The 15,174-nt window shown below is 41.8% G+C and overlaps 1 protein-coding gene across 1 annotated transcript in view; it reads left to right on the top strand.

The window, feature by feature from the left end:
- The window catches only part of LOC147795381 (DNA repair protein complementing XP-C cells homolog), a 96,832-nt gene that overhangs the window by 67,944 nt on the left and 13,714 nt on the right, over positions 1–15,174 (top strand). Inside the window, exons 8-9 of the mRNA XM_087131973.1 lie at positions 1,634–1,777; positions 14,661–14,816. Of these exons, the coding sequence (XP_086988099.1) occupies positions 1,634–1,777; positions 14,661–14,816 (300 nt within the window). The remainder of the gene's footprint in view (positions 1–1,633; positions 1,778–14,660; positions 14,817–15,174) is intronic.

The raw sequence follows: 15,174 nt of genomic DNA, 5'->3' as shown, positions 1-15,174 counted from the left end.
TTAGACTATTGTTAGTGCAATGCCACCGTCTGCATACATTCGGTTTTCTTCTGCACCCGATCATGTGGAGTCGCAAAACCAGTGTCTATTCAATACTGTTGACAACTAGTTGCTTTCCCTTCTAATCCTTGGGGAAATAATGACCACTTGTCACTTTCCAACAGAAAAAACACCGACTGTTTTATCGTGTTAACATTTGGGAATTACAAACGGCAACTGAATAGTGTTTGGTAGGTTCCGTGCCCAAATTTTTGGGAGCCAAGGACGATGTTCGGTACAGCTGAATGTTCGGGATAGCGGTTTTCCACTGTACATGCATCTGACTGCATGCTCATGTGCCTTGACCTTGTGATTGTAGCAAGTAGTGATACATATACCAGTGACCCTGCTGTTTCCATAAACTTCTATTTTTCATATGACATCACTTGACCGGCAAAGACAGTTCAAGAAGTATTCCAAGTCTGCAGCCGTCCTTGCATTTTTGAATCTGCGTGTTTCAGTTGACAGTTTCATGTATGCCAGGATGCTGAGAGAGTTTGAAGGCACGCATATTCCTGCACGCATATGTGTATATTGCACACTGACCAAGAATCACGTGACTGAAAAACCTCTATACCTTACTCTTCATGAAACAGTTTTTCACAATTATTTAATTTTCCAGATAAAGAAATTTTAAAAAGTGGTTGTAAAGTTCCAACAAATATCTATTCAAATAGACATATCTTTTAAATGTATTTAAACAGATATTACTGAAATAAACTGAATCTGTTGGAGAGGTGTGATAAAACAACTTTTGATTTGTTTAATTAAAGCTTGCACTGTAGTGAAACTAGCCTCCCTGAGTGAACACACAAACTTTAATTGATTCAGCTACGTTAACCACTTGCCGCCGGGTTGATTTTTCTTGAGCAAGACAAGATTTTTCCATTTTCAAAGTTCTTCAAAAATTCATGTCATTTAATGGCCGTTTATACCAAAATAAAGGACTCTTTGGGCACTATTCTAAAGCTGGCAAGTAAAATTCATTGACTCCTGAATATTTCAGCCAGGCCTTTAGCCTTAGAAAAAGAGCCCAGATTGTGCGGTGTTACGTAAGATTCTTTTGTTCCTGAAACTTGCACAGTGCACTGCTGACCTCTTTTCAATAGGGGCCAGATTAGCGTGCAGCGGTACTGTGTGCTCATCGCTGCGGTGGTGGAGCACTTTTGTCCCCGGTGGTAATCCGCTCGTTCTCAATGCCTCAAACCGTGGTATACTGTTTCAAAACAAGGCTGGATTTTCTCCACTATTGAGAGCGAAAAAAAAGTAGGTAATGCCCAGCAGCTCAGTCTTTTGTGCTGAGCACGGTCTTTTGTTATAAGGCCCAACTCTTTTGTCCCAGTTCCAGGCTCCCCAGCTCTGCATATAAAGCCTATGTACTCGAAAACGGGTCGCCCGGCAGGGAGTGGTTAAATCAAGACTATCATTCTTTAACACCCTTCAAAGCAGTGGGACAGAGTGCATTAAAAGAGAAATCTACATTTTGTGTTGACATGTACTAAATTTTTGAATACTTTCATCACTTTATTTATTGCATGTGATCTGGGTACATTATCCATCAGTGATATGTTTTAAATGGTTTCTCCTCCTGTAGTGTGTAACAGTTGGATTGAAGTTTACAGTTCAAAAGAAAAGAAGTGGATATGTGTGGATTTTGCCCGAGGCCTTATCAACCGACCAGATTTATGCGAACAGAATGCAACAAAGCCAATTTGCTATGTTGTAGCCATTGATAATGGTAAGTGCTTACAGGAAACAATAAAAAACATTTTACTTCTACAGTAAATTGAAGCCATCAAATCACATTTTAGGGGTTCTTGAAAGTCAGTTGTGACGTGACTATCATGTAAGAAAAGCTGACCTGGAAGCTTCAGCTTATTGAATTTTTGAAGAAACAACAGGCCTCTGTACTGATAGCATCTCACTTTATTTACATTTGTACTTTTCTAAGGAGCTGCTGGAGCTCCAGTCCACTGAGCACCTAGAAGAGCTCACAATTAGTGTGACATCATTAGTACAGAGGTCTGTTGCTGCAGTAGACTTCAGACAGGACAGATGTAGGAACTTCATCAAAGTTCATTTGCTTTTATACTCTGACAGTTATGCTTGGTTGTTATTATTAGTCGCCAACTGCATTACTGCACATCTGTTTGACAACTTAGGCCTAAGGTCAGGATAACACAAGGAACCCAAAGAATAAATAAGGTTGATTGCATTGTATTCATCAGCTTACTATTTAATTATCTCATTTATATTTCTTCCATTGTGACATAACAATGCCCAAACAATTTTAGATTTGAAAGAGGCATACACATGGATTCTGTTGTAGACATTAATGGCTTTTGTTCTTTCCAAACATTAAAGATTTTGCTAAATGCAATTGAATATTCGTTCAGATTTTGTCCATATAAGCAAATCATTCACATAGTTTGAAGTGAAGTGTAGTCATGGGTCTACAGCACTCATCTTACCGTAGAGCCATTACGTAGCCATATTTTCTTAGCCTTATGAAGAGGCGTTGACATCTTTTTTGAGGATATTTTGGCTAATTACTTAATTTAAGCAAAAAATTGTGGCTAACTGCAACCACCTCCCATTTAATCCTACCTCTGTTCATGCTGCACAGCCTGATTTAGTCACCTTTAACGTGTGGGGGATTACCCTCAGCCAGCTTTTCCATGGACTGTGTAAAAACATATCAGCCAGGTGGCCCTATAGGAATTAAATTTGATTATTTACACAGACAGGTGCCAGAGCCAGCTGAGGCTATTCAGTCACCAGTGCCGGCTGCCACTCGGTCTCTGTGATGTTTTAGGCATGTGTTTGGATAGTTTCATTGTGGTGGTATGGTGCTGGTGGTGTGTGGATTGATTGTTAATTGTTGCTTGGCCACATGACTTGGCCATTGTGGGGGCCCCCCTCAAATCCAGACAGACTGGGAAAAAAGATACTCTGACCTATGGGTTTTAATGTGTTTCGGGGCTAGAAGACTCCCACTGAACAGTTTAAACTCAATTCTACACTGCCCTCTAGAGTTGTGATAACGGAATTCCACGGGGGACGACCGTGCATGCGCAGACCAGATTGCGATCGCTATTTTTAGCAGACAGTCGAACTTTTGAGTTTGTCCAGTCAAAGATTTTGACTTGGTCATTAATTACAGGATTTACGGTCTATTTTACCCGAGCCAGATGCCTATTGGGTGATGAACATGACAAGGAACCCAGGTGTGCCGATGGCGACCCCAAAGAGAAAGAAAAACAGAATGAAAACTCCAAACAAAATGCGAGTTCACATGGCAATAAACACACTGGCAGTGTTACCACCGCGCAGAAAGCTCTGTACACATTGAAAGTCCCGCTGAAGAAATCAAGGACTGAAGAAGCAGTTGATAAGTTACACGAAAACTTGAGTCTCTTCACGTCAAATGTATTGCACTTGACTGATGAAAAAGAACATTGGTAGTACAGGCAATTTCGGGAATATGAAGAGGACTGCTTTTGTCCTCGTGATGATTATGACACCTACGGCGCTGGCTGGCACATGGCGGATGAATACGATAGTGACTGCTATTCAGTTTCACAAAGCATTACCATGACTCACAAGGCACTAGCGATGTACACAATGCGAAAATCAGGAGCATGAAACTGAAAGGCATGACAGCAACGATGCTGGCAAATGTGACCAAGTTTCTTTGCCAGGGACAAGCGAAGACCCAAACGTCGTATCTAAATACGATAGATTTCTAAGTGGACTGAACATAGCAGACCAAGAGGAAACCGGACCGCCTATTGCCAAGCCACTGGCAAAAGGGGCGAACAAAATGTTCACTTCTGGGATGGAATACGACTTGTTCAAGAAAACCACATAGACGATTTTATGCCCAAAAAACTGCACGGCACTTACTGCTGTCAAGGTGGATGAAGTTGTGTGAAACCTACTGAAAGGTCCAACCAAGATGTTCGATGAGAGACTTCAAGTGGTGCTTGCGGCTGTGGTTAAGATCGCTAGTAACCGTTCTAAACTGGTTGACAAAATCATGCAGAACAGCTTCGCAGTTGATAAGTTTCAAGCAGAATTCCAAGATACAGGAACACGTTGTGTGGATGACTTGACCACTATAGCCATGTCTAGTTTGGCTATGCTGGGTCATGCTTGCCATGGCCTTTGCCTCCGTAGGCGTGAATTACACAAACCAGAGGTTGCATGGAAGCACAACAACCTGTTTTCCACAGATGTTCCACACAACAACTACCTCTATGGGGGAAAGGACAATATTGAACAGATCATCAAAGACATAAAACAAAGCAGCCAGCTTCGACTGGGTGGCAAACCTTACCCCAAGGGTCCGCAGCGACAGCACTCGGGCCATTTTGATGGATATGGCTACCATTGGGGACCATCTAGGTTTGGCCCCATCTGTCCGGGTGTGGTGCCATGTATCGGGGAAGACCCCAGTACTGCCCCTATCCCAAGGGAAAGAGGCACCAAGAGAGGAGCTTCTAGTTGTGGCTGGCCCGGAGCTCAACACCCAGAGGTGAGGTAGGCTACCCACAAGATTTGACTTCTTGTGATGCTGCCTTTCAGTTCTAAAGCCACTCAATTTGAAGCAGGAAGACTGAAACACTTTGTAGTACAGTGGCAAGAGATCACTTCAGATGAAGAGATTCTTGAAACGGTCACAGGCTGCAGTATTGAGTTCCAAGATGTTCCAAAACAGGTTGGCAAACCTACATCAAAATTCAGTGTCAAAGAAGAAAAAAATTGTGGAAGGTGAGATTAAACACTTGTTAGAAAAACAACAAGCGTTTAATCTCAGTGTCCACAATTTTTTCTTCTAGTTCTTGAGGAAACCTCTCATGTTGATGGGGAATATCTCTCCACAGTTTTCCTTGTGCCAAAGAAAAATGGAACATTCAGGTTGATTCTAAACCTCAAAAACTTCAACATCCATGTTAAGTATATCCATTTTAAGATGGACACCTTTGACATAGTGCTGAAGTTGCTGTTGCCAGGCAGTTTAATGGCCTCAATCGATTTAAAGGATGCTTATTACAGTGTTCCAGCGCATGAAGATTTCAGAAAATTCCTCAGATTTATCTGGGATGGCAAAGTGTTACAGTTTACCTGCTTACCAAATGGCTTTCCTGTGCCCCTCGTAAATAATGAAGCCAGTTTATGCTAAATTGAGAGAGGCTGAGCACAATATCTCAGGTTTTCTGGATGATATGCTTGTTGTAGCCAATACGCAGAGGAAATTGCAAGCCTCAGTTTCCTATGTCGTGCAGACTCTTCAGCAATTAGGATTTGTCATAAATTGGGATGAATCAGTTCTCCATCTCTGTAAACGGCTAGTCCACTTGGGTTTTGAGATTGACTCGGATTCAGTGACTGTAGCATTACCTACAGAAAAAGTAGATTACATCCAAAGGTTGTATAAAGCCATGATTCAGAAAAATGCAGACACAATACGCAATGTAGCAAAGATCATTGGAAGTTTCGTGGCATTGTTTCAGCCGTGCTTTTTGGCCCCTGACACTATAGAAACTTGGAATTTGCAAAAGATGCAGCTTTGGTATTGAGCAAGGGTAACTTTGATGTAGAGATGACAATTACTGATTTGATGAAACTGGATCTCAAGTGGTGGTTAAACAACGTAACAGGTCAAAGGAAACCAATTGTACGAATAAACATTTTTACTGTTACATTTTTCCACCTTTCAGTCTGATTGGGAATAGCCTTACAGAAAGTCCAGCTGGAGGGCTGCAGAGCATTGATGATTTTACCCCACTGGCAACCTCGCAATGCAACCTCGGTTCACCCTGTTCACTAACCTCTTGTCTTAAGCACCATTACTTCTGCCTCAGTCGAACACACTGCTGACGCTGCCACACAGCAACAGCCTACATCCTCTCGGAAAGAGACTAAGATTGATAGCAGGACCGTTATCAGACTTGCCTACCAATTCACAATCCAGTTGTTACCAACTGAAGAACCAATTGAAACCATTTCCATACCAATTCAAACCAATTGAGTCCCATTTGAAAAATTCACTTGATAAGGGAAACAAAATGAAAGCAATCTAATCGGAGCCAGTAGTTGTGTTCCATTTGAAATTTCCAATAAGCCATTTGCAAGTTAAATTTGAATAAAATCTAGTACACCAAGTTCTTTAAATTCACGTGAACGTCACTTGCATTCTCCATACTAAAACCACTGTTGCCATACCTCGTGATTAGGGGCAAGCTTGTGCTTAGTTACATAAGAGACGCCTTGCAACAATGCACTGTTTTCAATGGATAAGAACGGTACAAAGGAACCAGTCCATTCCAGAGATGGTGCTCGCTATGCAAAAGCTTGCCCCGAATCACGAAGTATAGCAACAGTGTCTTTAGCCTGGGGAAGTCAAATTGTTACGTTTCTCTGCAATCAGATAACACAGTGTACCAGATTTTATTCAAATTGAACTTGCAAGTGGCTTATTGATCGAGGAAAACAAACAGAGAGAAAGCTTACCAATCAGGAATGTCACATGGATTCCTCTGGGCCATATCGGGCGTAGGGCGTGGCGTACTTGAACCTGCAGGGTGCACAAAGAAAAGAAAATAAAGAAGAAAAGAACACAAAATGTAAACTAGAGGTGTGAAAATTATGGTAATACTTTACTCAAGAAGGAAGGATTGATGATCAAAGTGACACAGAAACATGTAGGAAAAACGGAAACTTGGTAAATCAACAATGCCTAGAAAGCCCCCAGCCCCCTCCGTTCTCTCTGGCCGGGAGCCATGATGACACTGGGCAGGGTTCCACTCTGGAATTGAAGTGAGTCCATGCCTTACCTGGTGATTTCTTTTCCAGGGCAGTGTTCCTATCTTTTTAGTTCTGCCCCAGTGAATTCGCCATCACGATGAAGACCTACCGCAGTGTCTCTCCAGTCTTCAACCCCAGGCATCCAAACCTAATGATTTTCAAGCCACTGGGGTTTTTTACATGACCCTTGGCACCCTGTAATCCGGAGTTTCCCCAAGGGCCCTCTGGAAGAAATCTTGCAAATCTGTTTCCACTGCGGCTCACCACGTACAACCCTGTGATCCACAAAACGACCATTCCCCACTTGCGTAGCTCCACTCAACCACAGATTCTGCTGTACACCCTGTCCGTGCACATGTTTACTTCAAAGTGGATGTGTCCAAAATCGATTTATTGTGACTGTTATGAGGTCCATCAAAATTAGGCCAGCTGTGAGCCAACCAATTCATTGCCGCACAGGACACAGTTTGGCCTACAAGACTTTCCCTGATGCTTTTTGCCTGGAGGATCACAAGCACTCCCCGTTCCCGATCATTTTCCAGTTCTTGATTTCTACAGCGTACCAGTCTACCTTTTTAAAACATACATGTTTGCACCTACGGTTATCCAGTTATCATGCGGCCTGACTCCTCTACCCCGGCTATTTATTTTTCACGCATTCATGAAAAAGATCGAAGTCTTCCGTCACAGTCGGAGCGCTGGCAGCCATGTTGGGTACGAGACACGGCTTTCCTTCAATGTGACATGAACAACTTCAGCAACCTTCCGCATATTCCAGTGTTTTACTTTGCCGCTAAAGATAACTTATGCTTCCGAAATAACAAGCCTTCCGACTTTAACAAGCCTTCTGTTAGAAACTCCTTGCTTGATAGAGACTGACACTAACTTTATCTAGGTTACATGAAGTCGTTGTCTCGTCTCTGACCTGTTTCATTTCTTTCCTTATTATCAAGGTAAATTCCTAGGATGTGAAAAGGGTGTTCTCCTTTCCATCCAGACCTCACTACATTCATGCTCGTGGCTCTGAATGTTAATGTCATCTCCATCTTTGAGTCAGTCTTGCAGCTTTCTTGCCTCTTCTTTCGCACTGCCAACCAAAGCCACATCAACAGAAAGGACAAGGGATCATGCAGTTGACCTGCTGACGATCCACATGGCAGGGTCCAACAATGTAGTGGTTGACGCACTCTCCTTGGGATGATAGAGCAGCCTTACATCAATCTCGCCACTTTTCCGAACAACGCTCAACTTCCAACAGTCAACTGCAGTCTTTCTGTTTGGCGGGACTTTCTAGCGATGCTATAGTCATTGCCACATTGGACGTCATTTGCCCACCTTTTCAATTTGTGACAACAAATTTTAACATTTTGTTACGTGCTTCAACAATCAGGCTTTGGCTCCAACTCACGCTTCTATGAGCGCTATAACAGACGTCCTTATGTCCTCTTTCATTTGGAGCTCTTTCATATCTACAACTCATATTTACAGGTCAGCCCTAGCTGCCATACACGTTGGTTTCAAAATCAGTTCAACTGCCTTTATAACAGCATGACATTCCATCACCCTTTGCTTGATATGTTCATCCAGTGTTCCCTTGTTGGGAAATTGGTCCGGTCATAAGACCTAAGCTAGGTTCTCTAGATGCTTTCGGGTCCATCCTTTGAACCTTAAATAATGCCTCCTTTATGCACACCAGCATCAGGTTGGAATTTCTCGTAACAATGCATGGTTACCTCCAGAGGAGGCAGTGAACTAAAGGTTCTCACTGTTGCCAAAGGCCGTCTATATTGGGAGCAGCATGATGTCCTCCTCTTTTCTTCGATTGACTTCCTGATGAAGGACAGACTCCCTCACCTGATCATTACGATATCTTTACACTCTCCGTCTCCTTACATACTGGAGACGACGCGGATAAACTTTGAATTGGTACCTGACTAAAACAGTAGCATGAGAGGGACAATAAACCTGTCACTTATCATTATCACGAGACCATACCATCCAGTGGCATCAGTCACTCTTGCCCGCTGGACAGGCTTCACCATTAGATTTGCTAATCCAGTCTAGCCGTCAACACTACATCAGGGTTCATGATGTAAGAGCAGTATCTGCATCTTGGTCTTACTCTCGAAACATTTCCGTTGCAGACATCTGCAAAGCTGCATGTTGGAAGTCTCCCTCTACCTCCTGCAATTTGAGGGATGTTCTACAAAGCAACACCGCAAATGGCAGGACAATCCTACTCTCCGCAGGACAGAGGTCAAAGGGACCTCCTGTAGGACGGGTGACAAGTCATCATGAAGTTCATTTACTTTTTCTTAAATGTATACACTCTTGTTTATATGTGAATGTGTATTCTTGGCATTACATATGTTGTTGCCAACCCCCACCTAGATCGGTACTACTCCGCATATGTAGTGACTGTTTGGGTAGGTATTCTCTAGTAGACCCGACCCTTACTTAATAATGTGGGGGAGGAATTTGTAGCACACTGGTATCTGCCAAAATGACACTCATTGTGCAATACAACTATAAATCAAACAAAATTAACAAGAAATAATGTAATAACCGTTGAACAAGTTGGTTTTAAGAGAAACCTTGAAGTCGGTGATGGAGGCACTAGTCTGAATATCTGAAGGGAGTTTGTTCCACAGATGAGGGCCAGCATGAGAGAAGGATCTATCCCCCAAGATTTATGTGTTGTGGGGACAGCAAACAGGGAAGCATCAGATGATCTCAGTCCCCTAGACAGTCGGTAATGAGCCAGTAAATCAATGTTGTGTGTTGGAGCAGAACTATGAAGGGCATAGAAAAAAAACAACGGAGTTTTGTGCTTAATCCAGTCAGCAACTCAGAGCCAGTGCAGAGAGTGTAGAATAAGTGTTATGTCAGTCCTAGACGAAGTCAGAGTCACAATATGAACAGCAGTATTCTGAAGTCTTTGGAGACACACGAGTTGGGCACCGGGTTATTGATACGAGAGTGAGTTGCAAAAATCCAAACGTGAAGAAATGAGAGCGTGAACAAGTTTTTCTGTGGCAGATCGCATCAAGTACTTGTGAATTAAACCCAAATTATGCAACTGAAAACAAACAGATTTGCAGATATTGGAATCATGATTGGACATCGACATGGAAGAGTCACAAATAACACCGAGGTTCTCACAGGTCATAGACAAACTGACCGCTGAATCACTAATTCTAATCTTGGAAACTCTTAACTTTGGCAAGTTGTACCTTGGAGTCTAATAAAATCAGTTGTTGTGTTTTAATATTTGTAACAACACATCCACATACTGACATCATCAATGCCTCTAACGTGCATAAAGAGTGCATGGCATCGATCTCTTCTGGCTCAAATGACAAACAATTGAACATAAACAGCATAGCAGTTGCACTGGATATCACGATGTTGCAAGACTTGCTCCAGTCCATTTAGGTAGATGGAAAACAAGGGCACACCAACAGAACCCAGAGGGATGCTGTGTTCAAGCCCAACAGGATCAGATTTTGCATCACCGATACAAACCAGCTAATGACTATCGCTCAAGTATGACTGAAACCAATCCAGGACCTGGCCACACAAGCCTAAAGAAGACAAGATACTATCATGATTTCATGATTGACTGTATAAAATTCTGAGGAGAAATCTAATAGAAAATAGAATAGAAATCTAATCACAGCTGTGATTATCCCTGCATCCATCTCTCACAAAATGTGGTCTGATAAATTAACAAGCAAGGTTTCTACACTGTGATTGACCTGATAGGCAGTTGGTTGTTTTTCTGCAGATAATCAGTCAATCTGGAGAAAACAACACGCTCTAGAAACTTTGATAAAAATGGTAAGTTAGACACAGGCTGATAATTCTGCAAAGATTCTAGGTCGAAGGATGGTCTTTCCAACCCCAGATGAATGTACGCTGTCTTCAGTGTTGCTGGAAAGTCACTGTCCAGAAGACTCAGCTTAACCATTCCAGCAAGCACGTGAAGGATTGAATACAGTCTTTCAGTAGTTTGGTGGATGTGGCAGTTTTTTTCCAAATGAGAGACTTGTTTCTTTTTGTGTAGTGAGTTCAAAGGATTCCAGAACTGCAGGCGGTTGATTTTAGGGGGCAACAGGTGCATCCGGAGAGAGGCTGTCATGTGGAATCACTCTTGGTAACAAAGAACTTACTAAAAACCTGTGCAAGGTTTCTTCTGCAGGTATGTGGAGGAAGATGAGATGACTGGTTATGATTTGGGAGTTTGTTGGTAACACCAATCAGTTGCTTAGAATTGTTTCTGCAGTCAGGAGCAGTCTGGTTAAAGTGAGCCTGTTTTGTTTTGCGAAGAACTGCAATGTCTTGTTTACACTGCTGCGAGTACAACTGGTCATGGATCTCAAGCCCGGATTAATGCCACTTGCACTCAAGTTGTTTTCGGTTTTTTCCTTTCTTGATCAAATTATTTATTGTACCATGGAGTACAAACCTTAACAGGTTAGGAATTATATTATAGGAACCATATGTGACAGGTCACTTTTTATGTTATTTGCCTAGTGCCCTCAGTTGGCTGTGCCAAGTCAGCTGTTTTGTGAGTTCATTCTGAGACCCCCTCTAGGACCTTGTGAGTTCATTTAGTGACCCCCCTCTAGGCACCTGTCTAGCACATTGTCCTTTGTTTCATTTGCACACTGAGTCTTCAGCCAGTAAACACTAAGAGCTCACCCTGCTAAAAACTACATCAATCATCAAGTTCTTCAGAAGTTGGGGATAGCCAAGGCTGGGGGTCTTCTTTTCCTGCAATGCAGCAACACCATTAAAAGAACCAGTAAATGTACACCATCCTTGTCGTGCATTTTCTTGTGTCACACATATAACCACATATGAGATAAAATGTTAGAGAATAAGTTGTGTTTCTTGCTGTAAGAACTATAACAAAGATTCCTCATAGATTGGAGATGTAGGTATTGGGTTTTCAATTTATTTGCTTATCTGTGTTGAGAGGTTAATGAGGATAAAAGTCATTTTTGGATGAATTCATGTCCGACTCCAGCTAAGTTTCATTTTTTATGGGGGTGGCAAACACTTTTGAGAAAGGGACACTGCCCTATGAACCCTCATAATGCTGCTGAAACCTTTGCAAATCTTGGGAAATAGCATGGTGCTTTTTTATACTTTCTGGCCAAACAAGTCATACCCTTTTTCATGTTCTCGAACAATTATTATTAATGCAGAAAACTCTGTGAAGGATGGAGTTTGTTCCACAGATGAGGGCCAGCATGAGAGAAGGATCTATCCCCCAAGATTTATGTGTTGTGGGGACAGCAAACAGGGAAGCATCAGATGATCTCAGTCCCCTAGACAGTCGGTAATGAGCCAGTAAATCAATGTTGTGTGTTGGAGCAGAACTATGAAGGGCATAGAAAAAAAACAACGGAGTTTTGTGCTTAATCCAGTCAGCAACTCAGAGCCAGTGCAGAGAGTGTAGAATAAGTGTTATGTCAGTCCTAGACGAAGTCAGAGTCACAATATGAACAGCAGTATTCTGAAGTCTTTGGAGACACACGAGTTGGGCACCGGGTTATTGATACGAGAGTGAGTTGCAAAAATCCAAACGTGAAGAAATGAGAGCGTGAACAAGTTTTTCTGTGGCAGATCGCATCAAGTACTTGTGAATTAAACCCAAATTATGCAACTGAAAACAAACAGATTTGCAGATATTGGAATCATGATTGGACATCGACATGGAAGAGTCACAAATAACACCGAGGTTCTCACAGGTCATAGACAAACTGACCGCTGAATCACTAATTCTAATCTTGGAAACTCTTAACTTTGGCAAGTTGTACCTTGGAGTCTAATAAAATCAGTTGTTGTGTTTTAATATTTGTAACAACACATCCACATACTGACATCATCAATGCCTCTAACGTGCATAAAGAGTGCATGGCATCGATCTCTTCTGGCTCAAATGACAAACAATTGAACATAAACAGCATAGCAGTTGCACTGGATATCACGATGTTGCAAGACTTGCTCCAGTCCATTTAGGTAGATGGAAAACAAGGGCACACCAACAGAACCCAGAGGGATGCTGTGTTCAAGCCCAACAGGATCAGATTTTGCATCACCGATACAAACCAGCTAATGACTATCGCTCAAGTATGACTGAAACCAATCCAGGACCTGGCCACACAAGCCTAAAGAAGACAAGATACTATCATGATTTCATGATTGACTGTATAAAATTCTGAGGAGAAATCTAATAGAAAATAGAATAGAAATCTAATCACAGCTGTGATTATCCCTGCATCCATCTCTCACAAAATGTGGTCTGATAAATTAACAAGCAAGGTTTCTACACTGTGATTGACCTGATAGGCAGTTGGTTGTTTTTCTGCAGATAATCAGTCAATCTGGAGAAAACAACACGCTCTAGAAACTTTGATAAAAATGGTAAGTTAGACACAGGCTGATAATTCTGCAAAGATTCTAGGTCGAAGGATGGTCTTTCCAACCCCAGATGAATGTACGCTGTCTTCAGTGTTGCTGGAAAGTCACTGTCCAGAAGACTCAGCTTAACCATTCCAGCAAGCACTGTTGTGAAGGATTGAATACAGTCTTTCAGTAGTTTGGTGGATGTGGCAGGTTTTTTCCAAATGAGAGACTTGTTTCTTTTTGTGTAGTGAGTTCAAAGGATTCCAGAACTGCAGGCGGTTGATTTTAGGGGGCAACAGGTGCATCCGGAGAGAGGCTGTCATGTGGAATCACTCTTGGTAACAAAGAACTTACTAAAAACCTGTGCAAGGTTTCTTCTGCAGGTATGTGGAGGAAGATGAGATGACTGGTTATGATTTGGGAGTTTGTTGGTAACACCAAACAGTTGCTTAGAATTGTTTCTGCAGTCAGGAGCAGTCTGGTTAAAGTGAGCCTGTTTTGTTTTGCGAAGAACTGCAATGTCTTGTTTACACTGCTGCGAGTACAACTGGTCATGGATCTCAAGCCCGGATTAATGCCACTTGCACTCAAGTTGTTTTCGGTTTTTCCTTTCTTGATCAAATTATTTATTGTACCATGGAGTACAAACCTTAACAGGTTAGGAATTATATTATAGGAACCATATGTGACAGGTCACTTTTTATGTTATTTGCCTAGCGCCCTCAGTTGGCTGTGCCAAGTCAGCTGTTTTGTGAGTTCATTCTGAGACCCCCTCTAGGGCCTTGTGAGTTCATTTAGTGACCCCCTCTAGGCACCTGTGTAGCACATTGTCCTTTGTTTCATTTGCACACTGAGTCTTCAGCCAGTAAACACTAAGAGCTCACCCTGCTAAAAACTACATCAATCATCAAGTTCTTCAGAAGTTTGGGATAGCCAAGGCTGGTGGTCTTCTTTTCCTGCAATGCAGCAACACCATTAAAAGAACCAGTAAATGTACACCATCCTTGTCGTGCATTTTCTTGTGTCACACATATAACCACATATGAGATAAAATGTTAGAGAATAAGTTGTGTTTCTTGCTGTAAGAACTATAACAAAGATTCCTCATAGATTGGAGATGTAGGTATTGGGTTTTCAATTTATTTGCTTATCTGTGTTGAGAGGTTAATGAGGATAAAAGTCATTTTTGGATGAATTCATGTCCGACTCCAGCTAAGTTTCATTTTTTATGGGGGTGGCAAACACTCCTTGAGAAAGGGACACTGCCCTATGAACCCTCATAATGCTGCTGAAACCTTTGCAAATCTTGGGAAATAGCATGGTGCTTTTTTATACTTTCTGGCCAAACAAGTCATACCCTTTTTCATGTTCTCGAACAATTATTATTAATGCAGAAAACTCTGTGAAGGATGTCACCAAGCGCTATGCTTCCAAATGGATGTATGGAACAGAGAAGCTAAGGGTGCATTTGAATTGGTGGGAGGCTACATTAAAACCTTACTACACAAAGCTTATCACCAGAGATAAAGAAGAAGATGACCAGCTACAAAGTAAGTGTAAAAAGTCAGTGCTATGTCTACGTGTACATTTGAGATGTCCTTTCAATGCTTTGTTTGTTTTAGTGGTAGAAAACAAAACAGGCACATGTAAGCAACTTGACAGGACGTGAGTCACTGGTAGAAAATAGCTTAATAATAATATAATATTTACTCTGTTATGAGAAGACAAATAACATGAGTCAAAGGCTAGTTAATACCTTAGTAATGGGTAATGTGGAAGGAGGAGGGACTTGTCCCGTGGAAAAAAATAGCAAGATAAAAAGAGAAAGAAATCAAAAAGTGGGAAAGGGGACAAAAGGCACTAATTTGCTCAAGAATACCTCATAATTATTCTCTTTCTACCGTTAAT

The sequence above is a fragment of the Acanthaster planci genome, unplaced genomic scaffold (genome assembly GCF_054643075.1).
Source record: "Acanthaster planci isolate LZ-2023a unplaced genomic scaffold, COTS_SCS Contig39, whole genome shotgun sequence".
NCBI lineage: Eukaryota > Metazoa > Echinodermata > Asteroidea > Valvatida > Acanthasteridae > Acanthaster > Acanthaster planci.
Note: the sequence above shows the minus strand (reverse complement) of the source record. Positions and strands in the feature narration are given on the sequence as shown.